The 20,717-nt window shown below is 38.6% G+C and overlaps 1 protein-coding gene across 4 annotated transcripts in view; it reads left to right on the top strand.

The window, feature by feature from the left end:
* Positions 1–20,717, top strand: part of Sorcs1 (sortilin related VPS10 domain containing receptor 1) — a 477,578-nt gene that overhangs the window by 396,144 nt on the left and 60,717 nt on the right. For all 4 annotated transcript variants that reach the window (XM_077798467.1, XM_077798468.1, XM_077798470.1 and 1 more), the window contains exons 17-18: positions 2,848–2,961; positions 17,673–17,844. In XM_077798467.1, the coding sequence (XP_077654593.1) occupies positions 2,848–2,961; positions 17,673–17,844 (286 nt within the window). The remainder of the gene's footprint in view (positions 1–2,847; positions 2,962–17,672; positions 17,845–20,717) is intronic.

Below are 20,717 nucleotides of genomic sequence, written 5' to 3'. Positions count from 1 at the left end.
AATCCAGGGTTTTCAGTAGGAAATGATGGTCTTATAAGGCAGTAAATTCTCTGTCTCTGAAAATTTTCAATCAGTGGTCAGCTGAATACAGCTAATAGAGATGTGGAAGACATTTGTGAACTCACTGTCAGGATGGATTTGATGACATTATGAATCTTTGAACTGGTAAAGAAGCTAGTTAAAACTGGAGAAGTACTGAGACTTTGAGAGGTTTAAACGAAACTCAGAGTGCTGTAGAATTCTTGCTGGAACATTTGCTAAGCAGAAACTTTGCTTATGGACCAAACATGAGTACCTTCACTTTATTCTTAGTGTTTAGTGGTCAGGTAAGGTTGACAAATTATTAATGGTAAATAATCATTCCATTTGTAATTATCTCTATCACATTTTATGTTATTTATTTTCATCTTCTTCTGTATTTCTGTTGTATATAGTTATGCATTTGTGTGTGTGTGTGTGTTTTACTTTAGAGAAAACAATCACTAAATAGGTATGTAGATGTTGAACAATTGAAATGTGACCTGGATAAGAGCTTTATCCAGGTCTTTAAAAATTTATTTCTAACTGTGTAATCATCACAGGTCAAATACCTGATCATCAAAATATCAGTGATCAAACTGAGACATAGTGTGTGTGTGTGTGTGTATAATCATATTTTAGAAGAATTTTGCCTTCTCTAACAGGAGGACACTGGAGATGTTCCCTGAATGAGTAGTACTGGGAAGGCCTGGCAAAACTGTGCTCCGGTGGTCTGACAACCACCCATAGCTATCCCCTTTATTGATGGATAAGGCAAGTCAGCTGGGCACAGTGGTGCACACCTGTGATCCCAGTGACTCGGGAGGCCGAGGCAGGGGGATTGTGAGTTCAAAGCCAGCCTCAGAAACTTAGTGAATCCCTAAGCAACTCAGTGAGACCCTGTCTCTAATTATATATATATAAAGGGGCTGAGGATGTGGCTCAGTGGTTAGGCTTCCTGAGTTCAATCTCTGGAACCAAAAAATAAATAATAAAAAAAGAACCAGTGCTGTATCTCTTTGGGGTCAGCCAAGGCAATAGAGCTGCAATGACTTTAGCTCACAAGGACTTCCCCAGGAGCCTCCCCAACAGTGACTTCTGTTGTAGTCAGTGCAACATAACACTAATAAAGTGACAAAAAATATTTTATACCTGTCCTGCACTTTGGCACTGACATCCTGAAATACCTTTATAAGAAAACTTACCATGAGTTTTTCAGTCAGTCATCACAAACCTCTTTCCCATCATGCACTTTATTCAAGGAGGATTTGCAGAGGAAGTTAGCATGTTACACTACCAGCTTAGCTTTGGCCTTATGTAACAGTCATTTGTTTTCAGAAAGCAAATTTATTCTCTGGTAGAAAATTTAAGAGGATAAGTAAGAAGAGAGACCCCAATTCCCTAGTTTCTCCTGGAGACACTTCTTTAGGTTTATTTTCTGCAAGGTTCAAAAATAAACCAGCATTTTGTTCCTGTTCTTCATGTTCAATTGAAAGCTACTCCAGAGTGGAGGAAACCCAGGATAAGGAAAGCAACCAGGCTTCTCTCCTTCCCTATCCCTTGGCCCCATCCTTGCATTCATTTGTGATGAGGATCTGTCACTCATCTCACCAGCTGAACTGCATTCAGACAAGAGGAAAATTAATCATAAACAAGGCCATTGTAAGGTTTTTCTGGTTATATGGGATTTGGGGGAACTGCATGATTTGTGAAAATATTTTGGAAGGCTCACCGTGACGTTGTTGGGCTTTTACTGGTGGCTGGGGTTTCAGTGATTCCACCTGACTGCAGTGTAATAAAAGTGTTGTTACTGAATGTTCCCTTTTAGCTTGGTTCCCTGGACATTGCCCCAGGTGACCTTGCCAGGCATGTGCCAGCATTTTTAATGTAATTCCCTGAAGTGAGCACTGGGTGTCCTGGAGGCAGCGATTCTGAAGTCTTACTACCCATGCTGTGTTGAACCAGCACCAAATCTAGCTGGTTTGTGCAGAATTCTAAGTACCAGCTGCCTGGAGACAGGCCCCTGAGCTCAGCCCATGTCTTCCTTCCCACCCCTCATGTGCCAGCATCTCACCTCCATTACACAGATGGGCCAATTCCTACTAATGCTTGCTGATTGCTGCCTGCAATTTGTCTGTGCATGCAGAGGTGCAATTTGTTGTCATCCTCTGTACCTGGTTTCATCTCCCAGAAGCCAAGAATATCAGGCCACTCAGAGGCCCCTGGAAACAAGCAGAGAGGACTGGGAGAGAAGACAGACAGTTTCCAAACCAGAGAGAAGCTATAGAGCTGTTAGTCCCAACTGGCAGCAATTACTACCTGGGACAAAACTTTTCCTAAGGGATGCTCTAGACACTTCTGAAGGACATTTTTTTGGCCGTGACTTTAAAACATATGGTTTGTGCACAGGGAAACCTGGCTCTGCTCTAGTCGGTAAATCCAGATGTCTTGGAAAAACATCCCAAAGACATCACCGGTAATGAGGCCTGTGCCACATGTGGCTGTATTAAACTCTATGGAGGAGTCGTGTCTAGGGCTCCAGCTTCCACCACTGCCTGGTTTCTAATTACATTCAGTGATTCTTTCTAATGAGAACATAATCCACTATTTTAACTTAAAGGTACTTAAATGGAATTATCGATTCTGCAGGAAGTTTTCATAGATTGTTGATAGATAGTCTATGAGAGGCAAGTTCCATTTTTAAGTTATTGATTTAGGGAATACATCCTTTTGACTGACTAGGGTAAAAGGTGGCTGTGGACTAACATGGAATTGTTCCGAGTCATTTTCCAGCTACTGAAAGGTTTATCTTGGCTCTTTCCCCCACAGTGACTATGGCTATGAGCGACACAGCAATGGGCAGTGCCTGCCAGCATTTTGGTTCAATCCATCCTCTCTCTCAAAGGACTGCAGCATTGGACAGAGCTACCTCAATAGTACTGGGTGAGTTTCAGAGGCAGTGACCTCGAGAGGGTCAATCTTTTCGGCTTTTGAGCACGTGTTCAACTGACAGAATTACTTCTGATCCAAGACTGTGTAATGCATGTGCTTCATTTTAATAAGACAGCACAGCTTGGCATTGATAGTGCACTTTGTATCTGGGACTAAGACTCTGGTTTCAAATACACAAAGGAGGAAGGTTACCTTGGAGGAAGATGATGATGATGCTATTGACATAGACATTTCTTCACTCTTTGATACTTTATCAGCTCTTTACTCATGTGAGGTTACCTCTTACACTCACTCCATCTGCATGAGGAAGGCCAAATAGATGATTTTTTTATGTGCTTTTTGTTTTGTAGATGTGGAAGCCTGAGTCAAAATGGGAGCTCATTAACTTTTCAACTTACAAGTTTTAACAGGAGTGTGCTTCGCTTTCTGTCTGTAGTAAGGAATTGCCTCATGTGAATTGGAAACAGGACAGTTTCAGGATCTGCAGGATGAATCAGCAATCTGGAGACCCAGAAAAGCTGATGGCTTAGTTCCAGTCTGACTCAGAAAGCCAGTGGTAGAGTTCCTGTCCAAAGGCCAAGAAGCTTGAGACCCAGAAAGAAGCAACATTTAGGCTGGAATCCATAGACTAGGAAATAAGCCAATGTCCCACATTGTGGGACATCAGTCATAAGAATTCTCTCTTACCTGGGCTGGGCGTGAGGGAGACTATCAAACTGTCAGACTTTCTGTTCTATTCAGACCTTCACATGATTAATTTAGGTCTACTCACATCAGGAGGGCAGTCTGCTTTTCTGCCTATATAAATGTTAATCTCATCTAAAGACATCCTCACGGAAACACCCAAAACAACGTTGAACTAAATATCTGGGCACCTGTAGCCCAGTCAGATTGACATTGAATTAACTATCACCAGTGATTTAAAGGAATTCTATATTTAGCTGTGATAAAGGCATTTTGGTTAGGATAAGGAAAATAAGTCTTTTCTTTTAAAGATGTATAATGCCTGTGTTTTGTGCTTGGATAAGAAGTATACATATTGAAAACTTTTGAAGATGAGTAATGAGTACAGTATTGATCATTGTACTATTTTTTTCTCTTTTGTGCCTATTTCCAAATTCTCATATAAAAAGGTTAAAATGGTAGGAAGAAAAGGGAAGGGAAGGAGATGGGAGGGAAAGAAAAGAGAAAGAAGGGGAATTAAGATCTTAACAATAATCTAGGTCTGTTTGTCCAAGTTTCTTCTCATTTCTAATGCCAGCTGCAGGATACAGAATCCACTGCAGGAAGTGAAATTTTCATTTATGTACTTCTTTCTTAAATTTTTTTTTAATATTTTAAATTTTAAAATATTAAATAATTTTAATAATATAAACCAAATTTTATAAATCATTATTCTAAAGGAGTAAAAGATGCAGAAATGGACTTTGACTATTCCTATGTCTGATGTTAGGGATTCCTTTGGATGAAGGAATACCTTTGGATGAAGGAATGAACTATGATTTATTTAAATAAAAGCACAAAATATGAGGAAAATGTAATAGGTCAGGGAGGTCTATAGCATCTAGTACCTTGGAGAACAAAATAAAAAGGGCTGATTATTTAATTAAATTTAATGGAGAAGGAAGGCAAAGACAAAAATATTTGATTATTTGCATGTACCAGCATGTTTGGACATTGTAAAGGGCACTGGGAATCTCCAAAGGTAATTTAAGAATTGCTTATTTCCACCATCAACTCAAATCAATCCGAATCATTGTATTATTCTCTCTTTGGTGTTAATGAGAGGAATCTGAAGCACAATAGGTCACAGTTGTTCCAGATCTGATGCAATCACAGGAATAAGATGGAGTGACCTCTTTTCAGTTTATTGAGATTGTATAAGTCCTGAATATACTGACTTATATAAAATGAAACATCAAATGATTAAGTTACAATTTCCTATTCAGAAGCATTTATTGCCTGTGCCCTTGAAAAATTACAGTTTCAGTTGATTTGGTGATAAGTGTCTGGGTTACATAAATGTGTATCAATGCAATTGTTTATGTTCAATAGTCAAAATCAGAGCACAGTCTCCTACAGTACAACCTGCACCCTCAGGGTGATGTTCATATCAATGAGCATTAATGATAGCTCTGACCCCAGGTGATTTTTATTAGGTTGCTATCCACTGAGTTTGTACATTCCATTCAAACATTTTGCACAAAAGCATCAGCATCAGCCTAAGAGCTTATGTGAAAAAGAACATGTGATAAGTTCTAGGCATCAGTAGGTATGACCTGCACTTCTAAGAATGGTGCTCATAGGTGGAAGAGTAACCACTGGATTAGAGTCCTGTAGGGGACAGTCAGAGAGGGAGAGGTGTCAGTAGTAAACTCATTGATCAGTATATCGAGTGAGTCACTCATTTTGCAAGGGGAACTGAGAGACCTTCAGTTGGCACAAGGGCCTGAGTCATTTAAAGACCTCACAACATCAAATTCCCATGTGCAGTGTTTGTAGCCAGCTCTAGAGTTGTGAAGTGGAAAAAGGTAGGTGAAACTAAAAAATAACTCTCTGTCTTTTCTAATGTCAGTGCAGCATATCGCCTCAGATGTCCCTTGGCTATATGTTGATTCAGCAATATTTCATAAGCACAGATTCAGCATGTAATATTGTAGTCACTACAATGCTGCTACCTTTCTATTAAAGACATTTAATTACAAAAGAATTGTATAGATAGATATGTTTTAGGTGTTAAAAATCTGCTTGGCACATTACCCAATCCTAACCCCATTCCCACAACTATTTATTTGATATTCATGCTTCCAAACACTTTTTTTAGCATTTGCCAGTGAATAACTATGCCAAGAGAAAGTACATAAAATTAATTTGGAAGGCTGTTTTTGTGTGATTTGCTGTTTTTATGTGATAGATATTCTATTTCCCTTTTTAAGTTAAAAACATATTTTAAACATCTTTCCAAGTCAGAATACAGAAGGCTACTTTCCATCTCATTTCTTTTTATCCCATGGTATTAAGTATTATAGAATTATTTAATTGTTCCCTTTCATGAACATTTGGGTTGGTTTTTTTTTTTGCCACTATAAACAAGGCTACAATTAACATTCCAATACCATATTACTTGTTATTAAAAACACACAAAGCTAATTAAATCTCTTGGCAATGGAGGTGTTTCTGCTAGATTATAAAGCAAATTCCACTCAGCCAACTGGACCTGAGTATCAGGCGGTGCCAAATAGTTCCCTCACAGGGTTTTAAACAGGAGCCTCATTCCCTCTAAGATCTGGTACAAGACAGGGATGCCCTCTCTCACCACTTCTGTTCAACATAGTCTTCGAAACACTGGCCAGAGCAATTAGACAGAGGAAAGAAATTAAAGGCATAAAAATAGGAAAAGAAGAACTTAAATTATCACTATTTGCAGATGATATGATTCTATACCTAGCAGACCCAAAAGGGTCTACAAAGAAGCTATTAGAGCTAATAAATGAATTCAGCAAAGTGGCAGGATATAAGATCAACACGCATAAATCAAAGGCATTCCTGTATATCAGGGACAAATCCTCTGAAACGGAAATGAGGAAAACTACTCCGTTCACAATATCCCCCCCAAAAATAAAATACTTGGGAATCAACCTAACAAAAGAGGTGAAAGATTTATACAATGAAAATTACAGAACACTAAAGAAAGATATAGAAGAAGACCTTAGAAGATGGAAAAATATACCCTGCTCATGGATAGGCAGAACCAACATCATCAAAATGGCGATATTACCAAAAGTTCTCTATAAGTTCAATGCAATGCCAATCAAAATCCCAACAGCATTTCTTGTAGAAATAGATAAAAGAATCATGAAATTCATATGGAATAATAAAAGACCCAGAATAGCAAAAACAATGCTAAGCAGGAAGTGTGAATCAGGCGGTATAGCGATTCCAGACTTCAAACTATACTACAGAGCAGTAGTTACAAAAACAGCATGGTACTGGTACCAAAACAGGCGGGTGGACCAATGGTACAGAATAGAGGACACAGTAACCAATCCACAAAACTACAACTATCTTATATTTGATAAAGGGGCTAAAAGCATGCAATGGAGGAAGGATAGCATCTTCAACAAATGGTGCTGGGAAAACTGGAAATCCATTTGCATCAAAAAGAAGCTGAATCCCTATCTCTCGCCATGCACAAAAGTTATCTCAAAATGGATCAAGGAGCTTGATATTAAATCAGAGACACGGCATCTGATAGAAAAAAAAGTTGGTTATGATCTACATACTGTGGGATCGGGCCCCAAATTCCTCAATACGACACCCATAGCGCAAGAGTTAACAACTAGAATCAACAAATGGGACTTACTCAAACTAAAAAGTTTTTTCTCAGCAAAAGAAACAATAAGAGAGATAAACAGGGAGCCTACATCCTGGGAACAAATCTTTACTCCACACACTTCAGATAGAGCCCTAATAACCAGAATATACAAAGAACTCAAAAAATTAGACAATAAGATTACAAATAACCCAATCAATAAATGGGCCAAGGACCTGAACAGACACTTCTCAGAGGAGGACATGCAATCAATCAATAAGTACATGAAAAAATGCTCACCATCTCTAGCAGTCAGAGAAATGCAAATCAAAACTACCCTAAGATACCATCTCACTCCAGTAAGATTGGCAGCCATTAGGAAGTCAAACAACAATAAGTGCTGGAGAGGATGCGGGGAAAAGGGCACTCTTGTTCATTGCTGGTGGGACTGCAAATTGGTGCAGCCAATTTGGAAAGCAGTATGGAGATTTCTTGGAAAGCTGGGAATGGAACCACCATTTGACCCAGCTATTCCCCTTCTCGGTCTCTTCCCTAAAGACCTAATAAGAGCATGCTACAGGGACACTGCTACATCGATGTTCATAGCAGCACAATTCACGATAGCAAGATTGTGGAATCAGCCTAGATGCCCTTCAATAGATGAATGGATAAAAAAAAATGTGGCATTTATACACAATGGAGTATTACTCTGCATTAAAAAATGACAAAATCATAGAATTTGGAGGGAAATGGATGGCATTAGAGCAGATTATGCTAAGTGAAGCTAGTCAATCTTTAAAAAACAAATACCAAATGACCCCTTTGATATAAGGGGAGTAAACAAGGACAGGGTAGGGACAAAGAGCTTGAGAAGAAGATGTACATTAAACAGGGATGAGAGGTGGGAGGGAAAGGGAGTGAGAAGGGAAATCGCATGGAAATGGAAGGCGATCCTCAGGGTTATACATAAGGACATATAAGAGGAAAGGAGGGGTAAGACAAGATAATACAAATCGAAGAAATGATTTACAGTAGAAGGGGTAGAGAGAGAAAAGGGGAGGGGAGGGGAGGGGAGGGGAGGGGTATAGTAGAGAATAGGACAGACAGCAGAATACATCAGACACTAGAAAGGCAATTTGTCAATCAATGGAAGGGTAACTGATGTGATTCAGCAATCTGTATATGGGGTATAATTGGGAGTTCATAACCCACTTGAATCAAATTGTGAAATACGATGTATTAAGAACTATGTAATGTTTTGAACGACCAACAATAAAAAAAATAAATAAATAAATAAATAAATAAATAAATAAACAGGAGCCTCCTGCCCACCTGTTGCCTGTGAGTCCCACAAGGTAGGAATTTGAATTAACTGCCTCCCTCTTTAGAAGGCAGTTAATTCAAATTCCTACCTTGGAATGCCAGTGGATTCAGTAAGGGTAAGATGAGGGGAAGCTCAAGTAAGCTTTTCCTAGATGAATCAGGTAAACAGGGTCATTTCTGGCACAAAGAACAAGACATGACTGGTGACAGGGCCACACTGTAATCTTCTCAAGGCTCTGACACCAGTGCCTGGAAGCTATAGAAGTAAGGAGCCACTGTGCCCCCTGAGTCTGTCCAATGACTGTTTTAATCTGTCCTTGAGAAGCTTGTGCTCAGTCAGTGTAGGATAACCTCAGGTGAAGTGCAGAAGAATCCCAGCTGTGGCTTGGCCTGCAGTTAGTGCCTGCCTGCAGGTTACTCCAGGGCTGAACCTCCCAGAATAGCTTCTGGAGCAGAAATGTAGTCAAAACTTGAACTGAGTGGGTCTAAAGGTCACCTTGTCAGTCCAGGGCAGTAAGCAGACCTCCCAGCACCACCATTTTGAAAGTTTAGTTGGAAGCAAGCAGGAAGACCTTCCTACTTTTTATTTAGTTTTGAATGACTCAATGTATAAATGGTTAGGGTTGATTTCAGAATCAGCTTACTACTGTGTGTATAGAGCAGTGTTCTCAGGTTTCACCAAGGTGGAAAAATTCCTGCATATGTTATTAATATGCCAACAGAAAGGCTGTTTTTTGTTTGTTTGTTTGTTTGTTTTTTGTTTTTGCCAGGGGCAAGGGGTACCAGTGATTGAACTCAGGGGCTCTCAGCCACTGAGCCACATCCCAAATAGCAAAATGTAATAGGTTATTTTGTATTTTAGTTAGAGACAGGGTCTCACTGAATTACTTAACATCTTGCTTTTGCTGAGACTGGCTTTGAGCACTTGATTCTCTTGCCTTAGCATCCCAGGCTGCTGGGATATCAGGTATGCACCACCACACCTGGCTAGAAAGGCAGTTTTTTAGGAGATGCCAAAATGTTAATCAGCTTCACTGTATAGAAGTGAACGTTTGGACAATTTCTGTTTCAGTTCTTGGCTAAAACTTAGAAAAGATGGTTTAAAAAAGAAGTGAGTAAGCGCAGAATGTGTCTCCAGGGAGCCGCCATCCTGACTCCTGGTCCACTGGTATCAGGGTTTCTAATGTCCACGCCTGGAGCAGTGAGTCAGCAAAGCTCTGCTGTCTTCCACTGTCAGCTACCTGCCTGGTTCACCTCTGGCCCCTTAAAACGTCCACAAGCCATTTCACATCCAGATGAAAAGTAAGGGGTTTGCCTGCTTGGATGGAAAGTGAAATATAATTAAGGATATTTCATATGGTGTAAAAGAGAAAGATTTTTGAATGAAATGATGGAGGGTTTTCCATCCAAAGCTACCATTGACTGTTATCTTTTGTGAGTGGTTCAGTTTCTTTGAGCCTTAGTTTCTTAACCTATTACATTTTGCTATTTGGCCTTCAAGTGTGAATAACTGTGATACCATATAGAAAGCATGTAGCAGAATGCTGGGCACATGTATTACAAAATACAAATACCATCAATTGCTATCATCTAAGGGTTTCTCTAGAGTAGAGAAAAAGAGAGAGGTAGGGAACTTTCTTTTATTGTGAATCTGTAGCCCAGACATGTATTTGATGCCTGGTTGTCACTGCAATGCTGATATCTGGGACATTTTTCATCTAAACCTCTGCTGTGCTGTCTATAAAACAAAAAGAAGTACCCCCATAGGCGCCTAAAGTCACATAATTAGAAAGTGATAGAACTGTGGTACACCAAAACACATGTCTATCTTCCATGCCATTTTGACCAGAAAACTCATTTATCTGACTGCTAAACATGTTTCTTTTGCTCAAACAAAATGACAACCATATTATTTTCATATTCTGTTGCATGTAAATGCTGAAATAACCTCAAATTCATTCCCCTTTTTTCTCCACCAGTATCTATAATTATCTCAGTTTGCACATACACAAGCACAGCCTCACTGAGTTATACCTACATATGGTTAAATTTTGTTTATAGTGTGTTGGAACCAAGGAACACACTGAAAATTTAAGTTGCTAAATTAACTAGGACATTGCTTGTTTCATGCCAGTAGTAAAAAGATTCTGTAAATATCAAATAAAGTGGCACTGGGTTGGTTTGCTCTAGGAAAACAAGATAATCTTCTCAAGGGACAGATTTCTTCTTGCTATTAAGTTGCAGTTATTTCTAGATGTATTTTTTTTTTAAAGTGCATGTAGAAATTTCTGTCTGTGGAATTTCTTTATAGGAGCCATTAATTCCTCATGGAAGAATGTTCAAAGACAACTCTTACTATTTCTCAGGGTTAGTTTATCAATATATGATGGGGATATTTACTCATGAAGCACAATTTTAAAATGATAGTTTAATTTCTGTCGCTATATAAAATATTTAGTGAGTCCAAGAAAAAAAATACAGACTTAAATTCTATGAAAAATAACAATTTCCATACTATTAACATACATTTTGAATGTTTTAAAATAGGCTTTTATAAACATATTCCTCTCTGCATCAGCCATAGAAACACTGAACCCCTATCTAACATACCATTCCCTTGAATTTGCTATTTCCAGGGACATCATGAGCTGTGATCTCTTCCCATGTGACTCTATTCCAGGTGCCCTGTGGGGATTTTGATGTTCTGTCTGATCTCTGTTCAATGAAATTTGTCAGTGTGCATCAAGGAGAATAATTGGCCCTAAAAGTGGTGCATGTGTTTAAAGTCCACAGAAAGGAAATCACTTGCATTATTTACAGACTGATCGCTGCAGGGGACTGTGTAGCTGATTTCTAGCCAAGAACTCTGCAGTCTCAATTTGAACACACAATAATTGCTTGTTGATGTGAAGTTGACTCCTCAGAGTATGCTTCTTAGCTGAGGTTTCCCATCTTTTCATGGAAGTCATAGGGATTGGGAAATGAAGAAGATGCGTATTACAGTCATGGACACCCACTTCCTCTTATGGTTGTTCCTACCCATATCTATAGCATTGGCATTAGTGTTTCTCACCCAGGTGCTCTGGCAAAGCAGCACAAGAACAGAAAATTAGCCCAGAGTCCCTGGACTCCTAAACATTTTCTGTCTGACCTTGTGCAATTCTCTAAGCTAACTCCTTTTCCTGATGTGCAAAACAAGGGGATTAGATGATCTTTGAGATGCCTTCAAACTCTAAAATTTACTTGATCAACTGAAATGATTCAATGGTAGGATTCTTTGGACTGCAGGTGTTCTAAAAAAGGAAACATGCTTCTATAATTTGGTTTGACAATGAATTGACTCAGATTGTGGATCCTATGAGCCAGTTCTCATGATTCTTTATATCAAGTGTGGCCACATGCCCCATTATATCAAGCTTGTGTTCAAAAGGAAGTCCCATTCCATTTACTATTCAAATTAAATAACTTGTGCTTCATCTTGCTTAATGCAAGAGCCACTTTATTCCATTCACTTGGTCTTCTGTCTCATTCCAGGCCCTTATCCCTAGGTCTGCCTACTTGGTTTAAGGGAAAAGTTCAGAGAGTGGTTTTGCCTTCAGGTAAAGAACTTGGAAGACCTCCCTAGTCAGCCATGGACTTTCTAAATGTTGCTATTAGGGTTGTTGCATAGGATGATTGTTGATTCATGGGCACATTCCTATCACTGAGCATGCTTTATCACCTGGATTCCAATTAAAGCATCTTTGAGCTGCATATACCTACACACAATGGATACATATAGCCAGCCACCAGTAAGGCCTGTCAGCTTGGATGTCTGGCACAGTCCCTTTTCACTGAAGATAAGGAGACCTGGACTCCTCCACCACTGCTTTCCTGAGGGCAGTTTCTCTCAGTAAAGTGATGGAAGAACCTATTTCTATTCCATTGTTAAGCCCTACTACTGCCATCAGAGGTCTGTAGGTATATAGCTCTTTCAATTTATGCACATGAACATACACATGTTGCTGTTTCCTCATTACATGCATTGTTAAGAGTAGTGGGTCTAGGAATATTTTAAGTCTTAGCCACACACTGTACCCAGACCCAACCCCCTTCTGTGTCCCTAAGGCTTGCTCTATTTCCTACTTCATTAAGTCCAGTATCATTAGAACAAAGCAGAGTTTTCCCTTGAAACCAAAGCACATAGTCCAATCCACAAAATGAAACTATTTTATTTTTTTCTCATTGTGAGTGCTAATATGGGAAACCATCGCTCAGTGGCAATAATATCCAACTGGGTACAGCAAGAACTAGAGTTCCAGTTTATCTCGGTCATTACATGTTATAATTCCTATGAAAAAAAAGGAAGATGCATCTTTACATCAAAGCCTGATTTCTTGGCTTATTTTTTAAAGCATGAGTCAAAGTGTAAGAGGAGGAAAGAGCATCCCACATAGAATGAAAAACAATTGACAATTTGGTTCCACAACACTAGTTTTAACCTCCAGGGTACTGGCATTTAATCCTGGCTGCAAGCTAGAATCAACAGGGGACTTAAAGTGAAAACAAAACAAACTGATGTCCAAAGTTCCCAATTAAATTCAAATTCCTAGGGGAAGGTCCTAGGCATCATAAATGTATAAAATGCCCTCAAGTGATTCAAAGGGTCAGATAGAAGTGAGATTTCTGCATCTTATGGAATGTCAAAGAGATAAGTGTACTCTCATATTCATTGCAACGTTACTCCAGTGGGCAAAACATGGAAGCCAAATAGGTGTCCATTAGTAGATGAATGAATAAGGGAAATGTGGTATACACAGTGGACTACTAAGAAGTCTTTAAACAGAATGACCCTCAGTCATTTCCAACACCATGGATGGAACTAGTGAACATGCTGCCAAGTGAAATAATCACAGGAAGACAAACACCACAGGATCTCACTTACATGTGGAATCTTAAAAAATTGCTGCCATAGAATCAGAAGAGAAAGGTGTTTACCATAGTGGGTAGATGATAGTGAAAAGGGAGATGTCCTTTAAAGCATACAAGTTGTAGTTAGACTGGAGAAATGAGTTTTAGTGATCTGCACGAGACCACAGTTAATAACAACATATTGTGCATTTAAGATTTTCCAAAAAGATAGATTTTTAATGTTTGCACCACAAAAAAATAACTTGATATATATGTTTGTTACCTTGATTGAATCTTTCTACAATGTCTATATTGATTACATTGTACTCCATAAATATGCAGTTATTATTAGATTTGAGATCTGCTGAGCTTACACAATACTCTTACCTTAATAAGTGAATAGTTATAAATACATATAGTCCGACCACACCACCTCAAATTCACAAGAGGAAAAAAAAAGGCTGAATAGAAAAATCTGGAGTATGAAGACTCACAATGCTTCTTTCCAGGTTTAGCCTCACAAAGAAGAAAATATGGCCTTCATCTTTTTTTAAAAAATTGTCCAGGCAGCACAGAAGCAAAATGAAAGAAAGTATGGGTAAAAAGGAAGAGGTGACAGAGTCATATCAAGATAGGAAGGAGGAGAATGGCTGAAACTGAGGGTGTTGGAGTAATAAGGCAGTCTCCACTGATGAGCTGTAGGTAATATCAAAGGCACATTTGCAGAATATTTCCTTTTCAGTAATTGTACAAAGACTCCCTTGCCATTACAAAGCACTTTTCTCCTTGGCAGATTGAAGAATGCTTTACCAACTAAATGCATCTCAGTAATATCCAGAGCTCAGGTCCAACATAATCACAAGTTGCCTTGTTATTACGGAGGTAGCAGCCCCATTTAATAACATATTAAATGCATTATTCATTTATGTAACTCAGACCCAGGGACAGCTGCTGGGATGAAAATAGAACCATTCTGTAATGCAAAAAGCAGGTGTGTGCTTACTTGAGTAAATTAACTCTGTATTTCTGCACAATTTTCTTCTAAATTTCAGGGACAGGTCTGGTAGGGATAATGTGATGCCATTTTCATCCAAGAAATAAAATGGTTTCAGAATGTTTTTTAATGAGCATTTAAAAAAAAAAAATCACCAACAGCCTTCTCTGTGGCAGAATCCCAGGAGGATAGATTTGTGCTTTGGGTTGAAGCAGAGCTCCTGTTGCTGCAGGATTTAGGAGAACCTGAGGTGATGATTGGTCAGAACGGGTGACAAACAAAAGAAATACTCTGCACCTCATGATGCCAGTAGCAGTGGTGGGCCAGTGCTTCTGGTGCTGCTCTCCAAGATGGAGCCACAGGTGTGTTTGATGCTATGCAATTAAAAAACATAACCTGCCTTTAGTTTGCACACTGCCACCCCTCTGAAACCAACAGGCAGTTTCTAATGCACAGTTAAACTCCCTGAGATGCCATGATTATTCTGGAGGGTTTTGCTGGTCATTTTCTTGCTACCATTGCTGTTACCAAAATGTTTTCATTCTCCAAGGTATGCACCATGGGAGTTTTTTTTTCCTCTCTTTCCTCTCCCACCTGCCCTATTTTCTCTCTTAATCAGTTTACACTCATAAAAACATAAAAAGGAATTTCTTTTCTAGGCTGATGTTCAAATTGCTCAGGCATGACAGTGACCCAGCAGAATGGGCAGTGATCTAAGTGCTGGAGCTGGAATTTGGAGGCTGCCCATTCAGCTAGGTGTTAACTCCTTAGTTGATGGATTATGAGGAGAAGCAAGGACTCCCAGGATACAGATCAGCACGGCTCATTTGGTGGGTGAGGGGTGAGTGTTTGGGGCAGCAGTAATAACTGATGCTATGCTGGTATGTCAACATGTAAACTGATACAGTCATGCCAGTGAGCTAGATTCTCAGCTCTGCTTATTTGAGCACAAGGAGACCCTCAAGGAGGTTTAAAGTTTATACATTTCTCAGGAATCTTGTGAAATCATGCAATTCAAATAATTTATATTACATGAATCATGAAGACCTCTTTAGGAGTGTAGATGTGGGTCAATCTTACTACTGTAAAGAGGCAGTGCAGGGTAATAGTAAAGAAAGGATGTGTCATAGGGATAAATATTCCAAATTGGCCATGTAAGAGGACACAGAAGCAGAAGGAGCAGAAGAAAAGAAATGGTTTCAAGAAGATTAGAAAGAGATTTGGATGGAGCAGAGTGAGCTGGCTGGGGAGAAACTTCAGAAAAAGTAGAATAAAATCATCTTGTAGAGGGCTTATGTGAAGAATTACAGGATTCGCAGTTTATCCGGAGGGCATTTGGAAACCATGAAGCTTGTGAACAGGGAAGAGAAATAACAATACTAACTGAAAATAGTTGAAAACATTTCACAAGTACTTGCTAAGTGATAGGGCAGTTTTCAGCAATCTGGATACATAAATTCATGGAATTCTTGCACCTACCCCATGACATGAGTTAAGTATTAATGGTTGACCTTGTGCTGATCCATAATGTCCACAGTGCTTTTGCAAGTTTCTCATTGATTATTTAACCCTGCGTTTAGCTTGTCAATTCTGAGATTCAGGAACAGAGGGAAGGACATTGGCTAGATGTAGATGAATTGGAAAACTGCCTGCAGCTCAGATAGATCCAATCTGTTGCCAGTGTTGTCAAGTTTTCCTGGAACCTAGTTTTACCCATTCTTTTATGTACTGTGTGAACTTTTCATGGTATAGTCACCAAGCTGAGTAGTAGTGACAAAGACTACATAGCCTACAAAGCAAAAGGCTTATTAGCTGGCCTCTTAAAAGTTTACCAACCTTGGTCTAGTATATTTTGATTTCTTCCAATTTATGTTCTACTACTAACTCTGGAAAAGTGAATTTGAGAGATCAAATATAACTACAGGGGTTGCTGAGCCCCTCAGGGGGGAAAAAAGATGAATTGGTAATACTGAACCTCAAAGTTCTTAAAGGTTGGTCATCCTGAATATACAGATTCTTATTTACCATGAAGCTGATAAATTTCTAATAAATTGAAAGGGACATATTTGTAAGATAATTCGTTTATTCTTTTATTAGAGCTAAAATGAGAATAAGCAAAAGTTTGAAGGATTTACTCAGAATGCAAAAACTGAAGCCTCCTTGGTGTAAGGTTTCAATAGTTCAATCAGTATACCTTCTCAAGAAATGATGAGAAATTACCAAATTTAGCCAGCTTTTTCTGTACTATGCCATTATTGTAGCATCCTTTCTCCGAATTGTAAGTTCCCTTGCCATCTATGCAGTAGTCCTCCTTTATCCACAGTTTCAGGTACCCATGGTCAACTGCAGCCAAAAAATATTAAATGGAAAATTCCAGAAATACATGTTTTGTTAGTTTTCAACTGTGTCTCATTCTGAGCAGTGAGGTGAATCCATGCCTAACTCTACATCACAATGCCTTTGTCATTCAGTTAACAGCGTCTCATCATGTAGCCATTGTTCATCTCCCATCATCATAGGAAGACTGGGAGTTCAGTAAGATATTGGGAGGGAGAGAGGGAGACAGAGAGAGACCACATTCACACCAATGTTATTATAGTCTATTATTGAAATTGTTCACTTTTATTGTTATTGTTGTTAATCTCTTATTGTATCTAATTTGTAAATCACACTTTCTAATAGACATATGTGTATAGGGAAAAGCTTGTATTTATCAGGTTTGTTACTATTCATAGTTCAGGCATCAATGGGGATCTTAGAACATATGCCCAGGACTGTATTATTCATTCTGGTCCTTAATTATATGTTCTTTAAATGATCTCCTTAATTATCGATTTATGTCTCTTCATCCTGATTTTTGACTTAGTGTAGGGACAGTGTCTTCCACTGTGTGCATTTCCTACAGTTCCAAAATGAAGAAGTGATTCATCAGTTGATTTGATGAATCAAAGAAGTCGATTAAGATACAAATAATAGGTAACAATTTGTTGCTCCAATTATTTCTCTCTATTTATCTCTATTAGAAGCTAGATATGAATCAGCCCTAATGCTCAGAGTAACAAGGAAGGTAGGTGGATGATGTCCCTGACGGTCCTCAGGGCCAAGAAGCTCAGTGTAGTAAAATGGTGGGAGTGATCTTCTTTGTAAAGAGCTAGTTGACAATTTGAGCTTTTCTCCTTTTAGGTATAGAAAGGTGGTTTCCAATAACTGCACTGATGGCGTGCGAGAACAATACACAGCCAAACCACAGAAGTGTCCGGGGAAGGCCCCTCGTGGCCTCCGGATCGTCACTGCAGATGGAAAGCTGACTGCAGAACAGGGGCACAATGTCACTCTCATGGTGCAGCTGGAAGAGGTAGGCTGATTCCTGTCTCCCTCTCACCTTCTAGAGCTGGTGATTTTGTTCTAACAAAGCATAGTTCCCTTTGCGTATCTTTTTTAACCTTCTCATTTTTGATGCAGTGGTTTCTTGGTCTTTTAACTTTGCTTTATTGGTACTTTCAGCAAAATATATTCTCAGGATACATTAACAGTATTCCCAGAGTAATTTAACCCACACATATACTCACCGACCTAAAAGATGCTAATGCTTTTGCCCTCTCAGCCTCACTTCTTGACTTTTTAATTTTTTTTCAAAGGGAACAAGCTGGCCAAACATACATCACGAAGGCCAATCTAAACATCACCAAGTCTAATATCTTTGACAGTTGAGAGCTTGTATTTTGGTAACACCTGAGGGCTATCATTATGAGCATCAGTTATTGTTTGCCAAACTATGGTTGTCTGAAATTTCTGACTACATAGACGGCAGATAAGATGAAGGTTCTCCTATGAGGTTTAGAATGCACACAGGATTTTTGTCATCTTGTAAATGAAGAAGAAGGCCTCCCAGGACAAGTACTTTCATTACATTATTTCAGTTATTACACCAGGCAGTCCTACCTTCCACTATATTTTAGGGGAAGCTAAAATGTGCCCAGCACTGTACTGGGCCAAGCAAATAAAAAGGGATTTTAAAAGTCAATATTAAATATACACCATTGCCTTCCAGTTTCCTCTTCTGACAGCTCTTGGCTTCAGGTCTTTGACATGCATGGACTCCCCTGGAGAGCATGTTCAAATGCTGTGTTTTGGTCACATCCCCAAAGATTTTCATTTGGAGAGTTGGCATGGAGCCTAAGAATTCCTTTTTGGAGCAAGTTCACAGGTTATGCCTTGTGCTTGGAGGAAAACAATCAAAAACAATGTCAGTGTTTTTGGGAGAGGACAAATAAGGAGAGAACAAAATCATAGGTTCTGGGGCATGACTTGAAAGAAAAAGGTGAAGTAATTAGGATTGCTTTGTCAGGTTACATCAAAATTATTTGTATTTTTGTTCCTATGGGATAAATGAATATTGAGTTTGAAACTGTGGGTTAGATAATGCTTTCCTTCTGGTCCAAGGGCTACTTAAAAACCAGTGCTTTAATTTAATATTTTTTTTTCCTAATACTCCTAAATGAGTGCCTTTCAAGACCAATATTCTAAATACTGAGATTTCCCCCAAATCCTGTAGTTGGAACTAGAATTATACAAGTTAATTTGGGTCAATTGGAATTGCTTGTATTTCACATAAATAAATTCTGTGGGGACTTCTGCCTGAGGCTATGACAGATTAGCTTGCAGCAAACCAAATCAAGAAGACTGGGAAGCTAAGTTCTCTTCTCGAGAGATGAGGGATTTGATGGGATTAGTACAATATTTTATCTTATATTTCTCTTCAAGAACTTTGTCAATTGATATATTATACTGTATAATAGGCTTGGATTTCAAATTCCTAAATAAGACCAGACAGAAAGTGTTGGCTAAAAAGGAATAATATACTACTACTACTACTACTACTACTAATAATAATAATAATAATAAAAGATAAGAAATAAAGGAAATGAGTAGTAGAGCACTTGGTTAGCCTGTGTGAGGCACTGGATTTGATGCTCAGCACCACATAAATAAATAAATAAATAAATAAATAAATAAATAAATAAATAAATAAAATAAAGTACTATGTCCATATACAACTAAAAAATTTGGTAGAAAATGATGAAATGATAGGTAGGTATAACACAGATGGAATTATAGGCCTAGCAAAGAGGGACATAAGGAGCAAGCATCACTTCTGAAGAAACAGTGGCTAAGAATGTTCTTAGAGTCAAGAAATGGAACGGAGTCAAGAAACAGAGGTATATAAAAATATATGTTTATGTATAATCTAATGAAATGAATATATATGAGTATGTACTTACAGAGTATGTATATATATATATTTTTTTTTTCAGTAACAAATACATAAATATCAATAAACAAATCATAGTCTTTTCAATAATGGTGCTGCAACATTGAATATCTACATGGGATATTGAGGCCATTGACTATCTATGTCTTCCCATAATATGAGAAATAATTCTCACTGGACTGTCAATCTAATTTTGAAAGATAAAACCAAACTTTCTAAAAGGAAACAAGAGTATCTTCATAACCTTGAGTTTGACAAAGATTTTTTTTTTTAAAGGAAACAACCCACTGGGCATAAAGAATCTATGGTTTAGAGCACATTAACAAATACTATATAAAATCAAACAAAATATAGTATTTTGTCTTTAGATCTTTGTGGGGGGAAAAAATCTCTGTTTGATTCTTAGGGAAGAATTCATTTCCTAGACCAACATTTTACACTGTTTACCTGCATTGTATATTTCCCAGAGACACATAGAACCTGATTATGATTCCCCAAAAGGTATCTCTTTTGAAGTAGTAGATGCTTATTCTGTTGCTCCGTTTCTTAGAACATAGTAGAACACTCTCTGAAGTAAGACCTTTTGCTCCTGGTCAGCTCAGACCTTTGCACAAATGAGAACACACTTGAGGGGCATGGCCTTGTCTCAGTTCCATCTGGCTTTCCAAATAACAATGATCATCAGGCATTTCACATTGGGCTGCCTGACATGGGAAAATGGGAACAGACTGGGTGACCTGGTACTAAGATGTGTGAATTCATGCCTTCTGCTCTCAGGAAGGGAAAAAATATTAAGTCAATTCATTCCACTTGAGTGGGTGAAGCTACATTGGCAGGGATGAAGTCTGCTGCCTTCTGCTGTCAGACATGGCCCCTGGATGCTCTTATCTCCTGTGCAGACATGGAAGCCAAGACAACTGACTCCCATCAGGAGGCCCTGGAGATCACACATTTGA

This window comes from Urocitellus parryii, chromosome 5 (assembly GCF_045843805.1).
Source record: "Urocitellus parryii isolate mUroPar1 chromosome 5, mUroPar1.hap1, whole genome shotgun sequence".
NCBI classification, from domain to species: Eukaryota; Metazoa; Chordata; class Mammalia; order Rodentia; family Sciuridae; genus Urocitellus; species Urocitellus parryii.
This window is presented reverse-complemented; position numbering and strand designations above follow the sequence as displayed.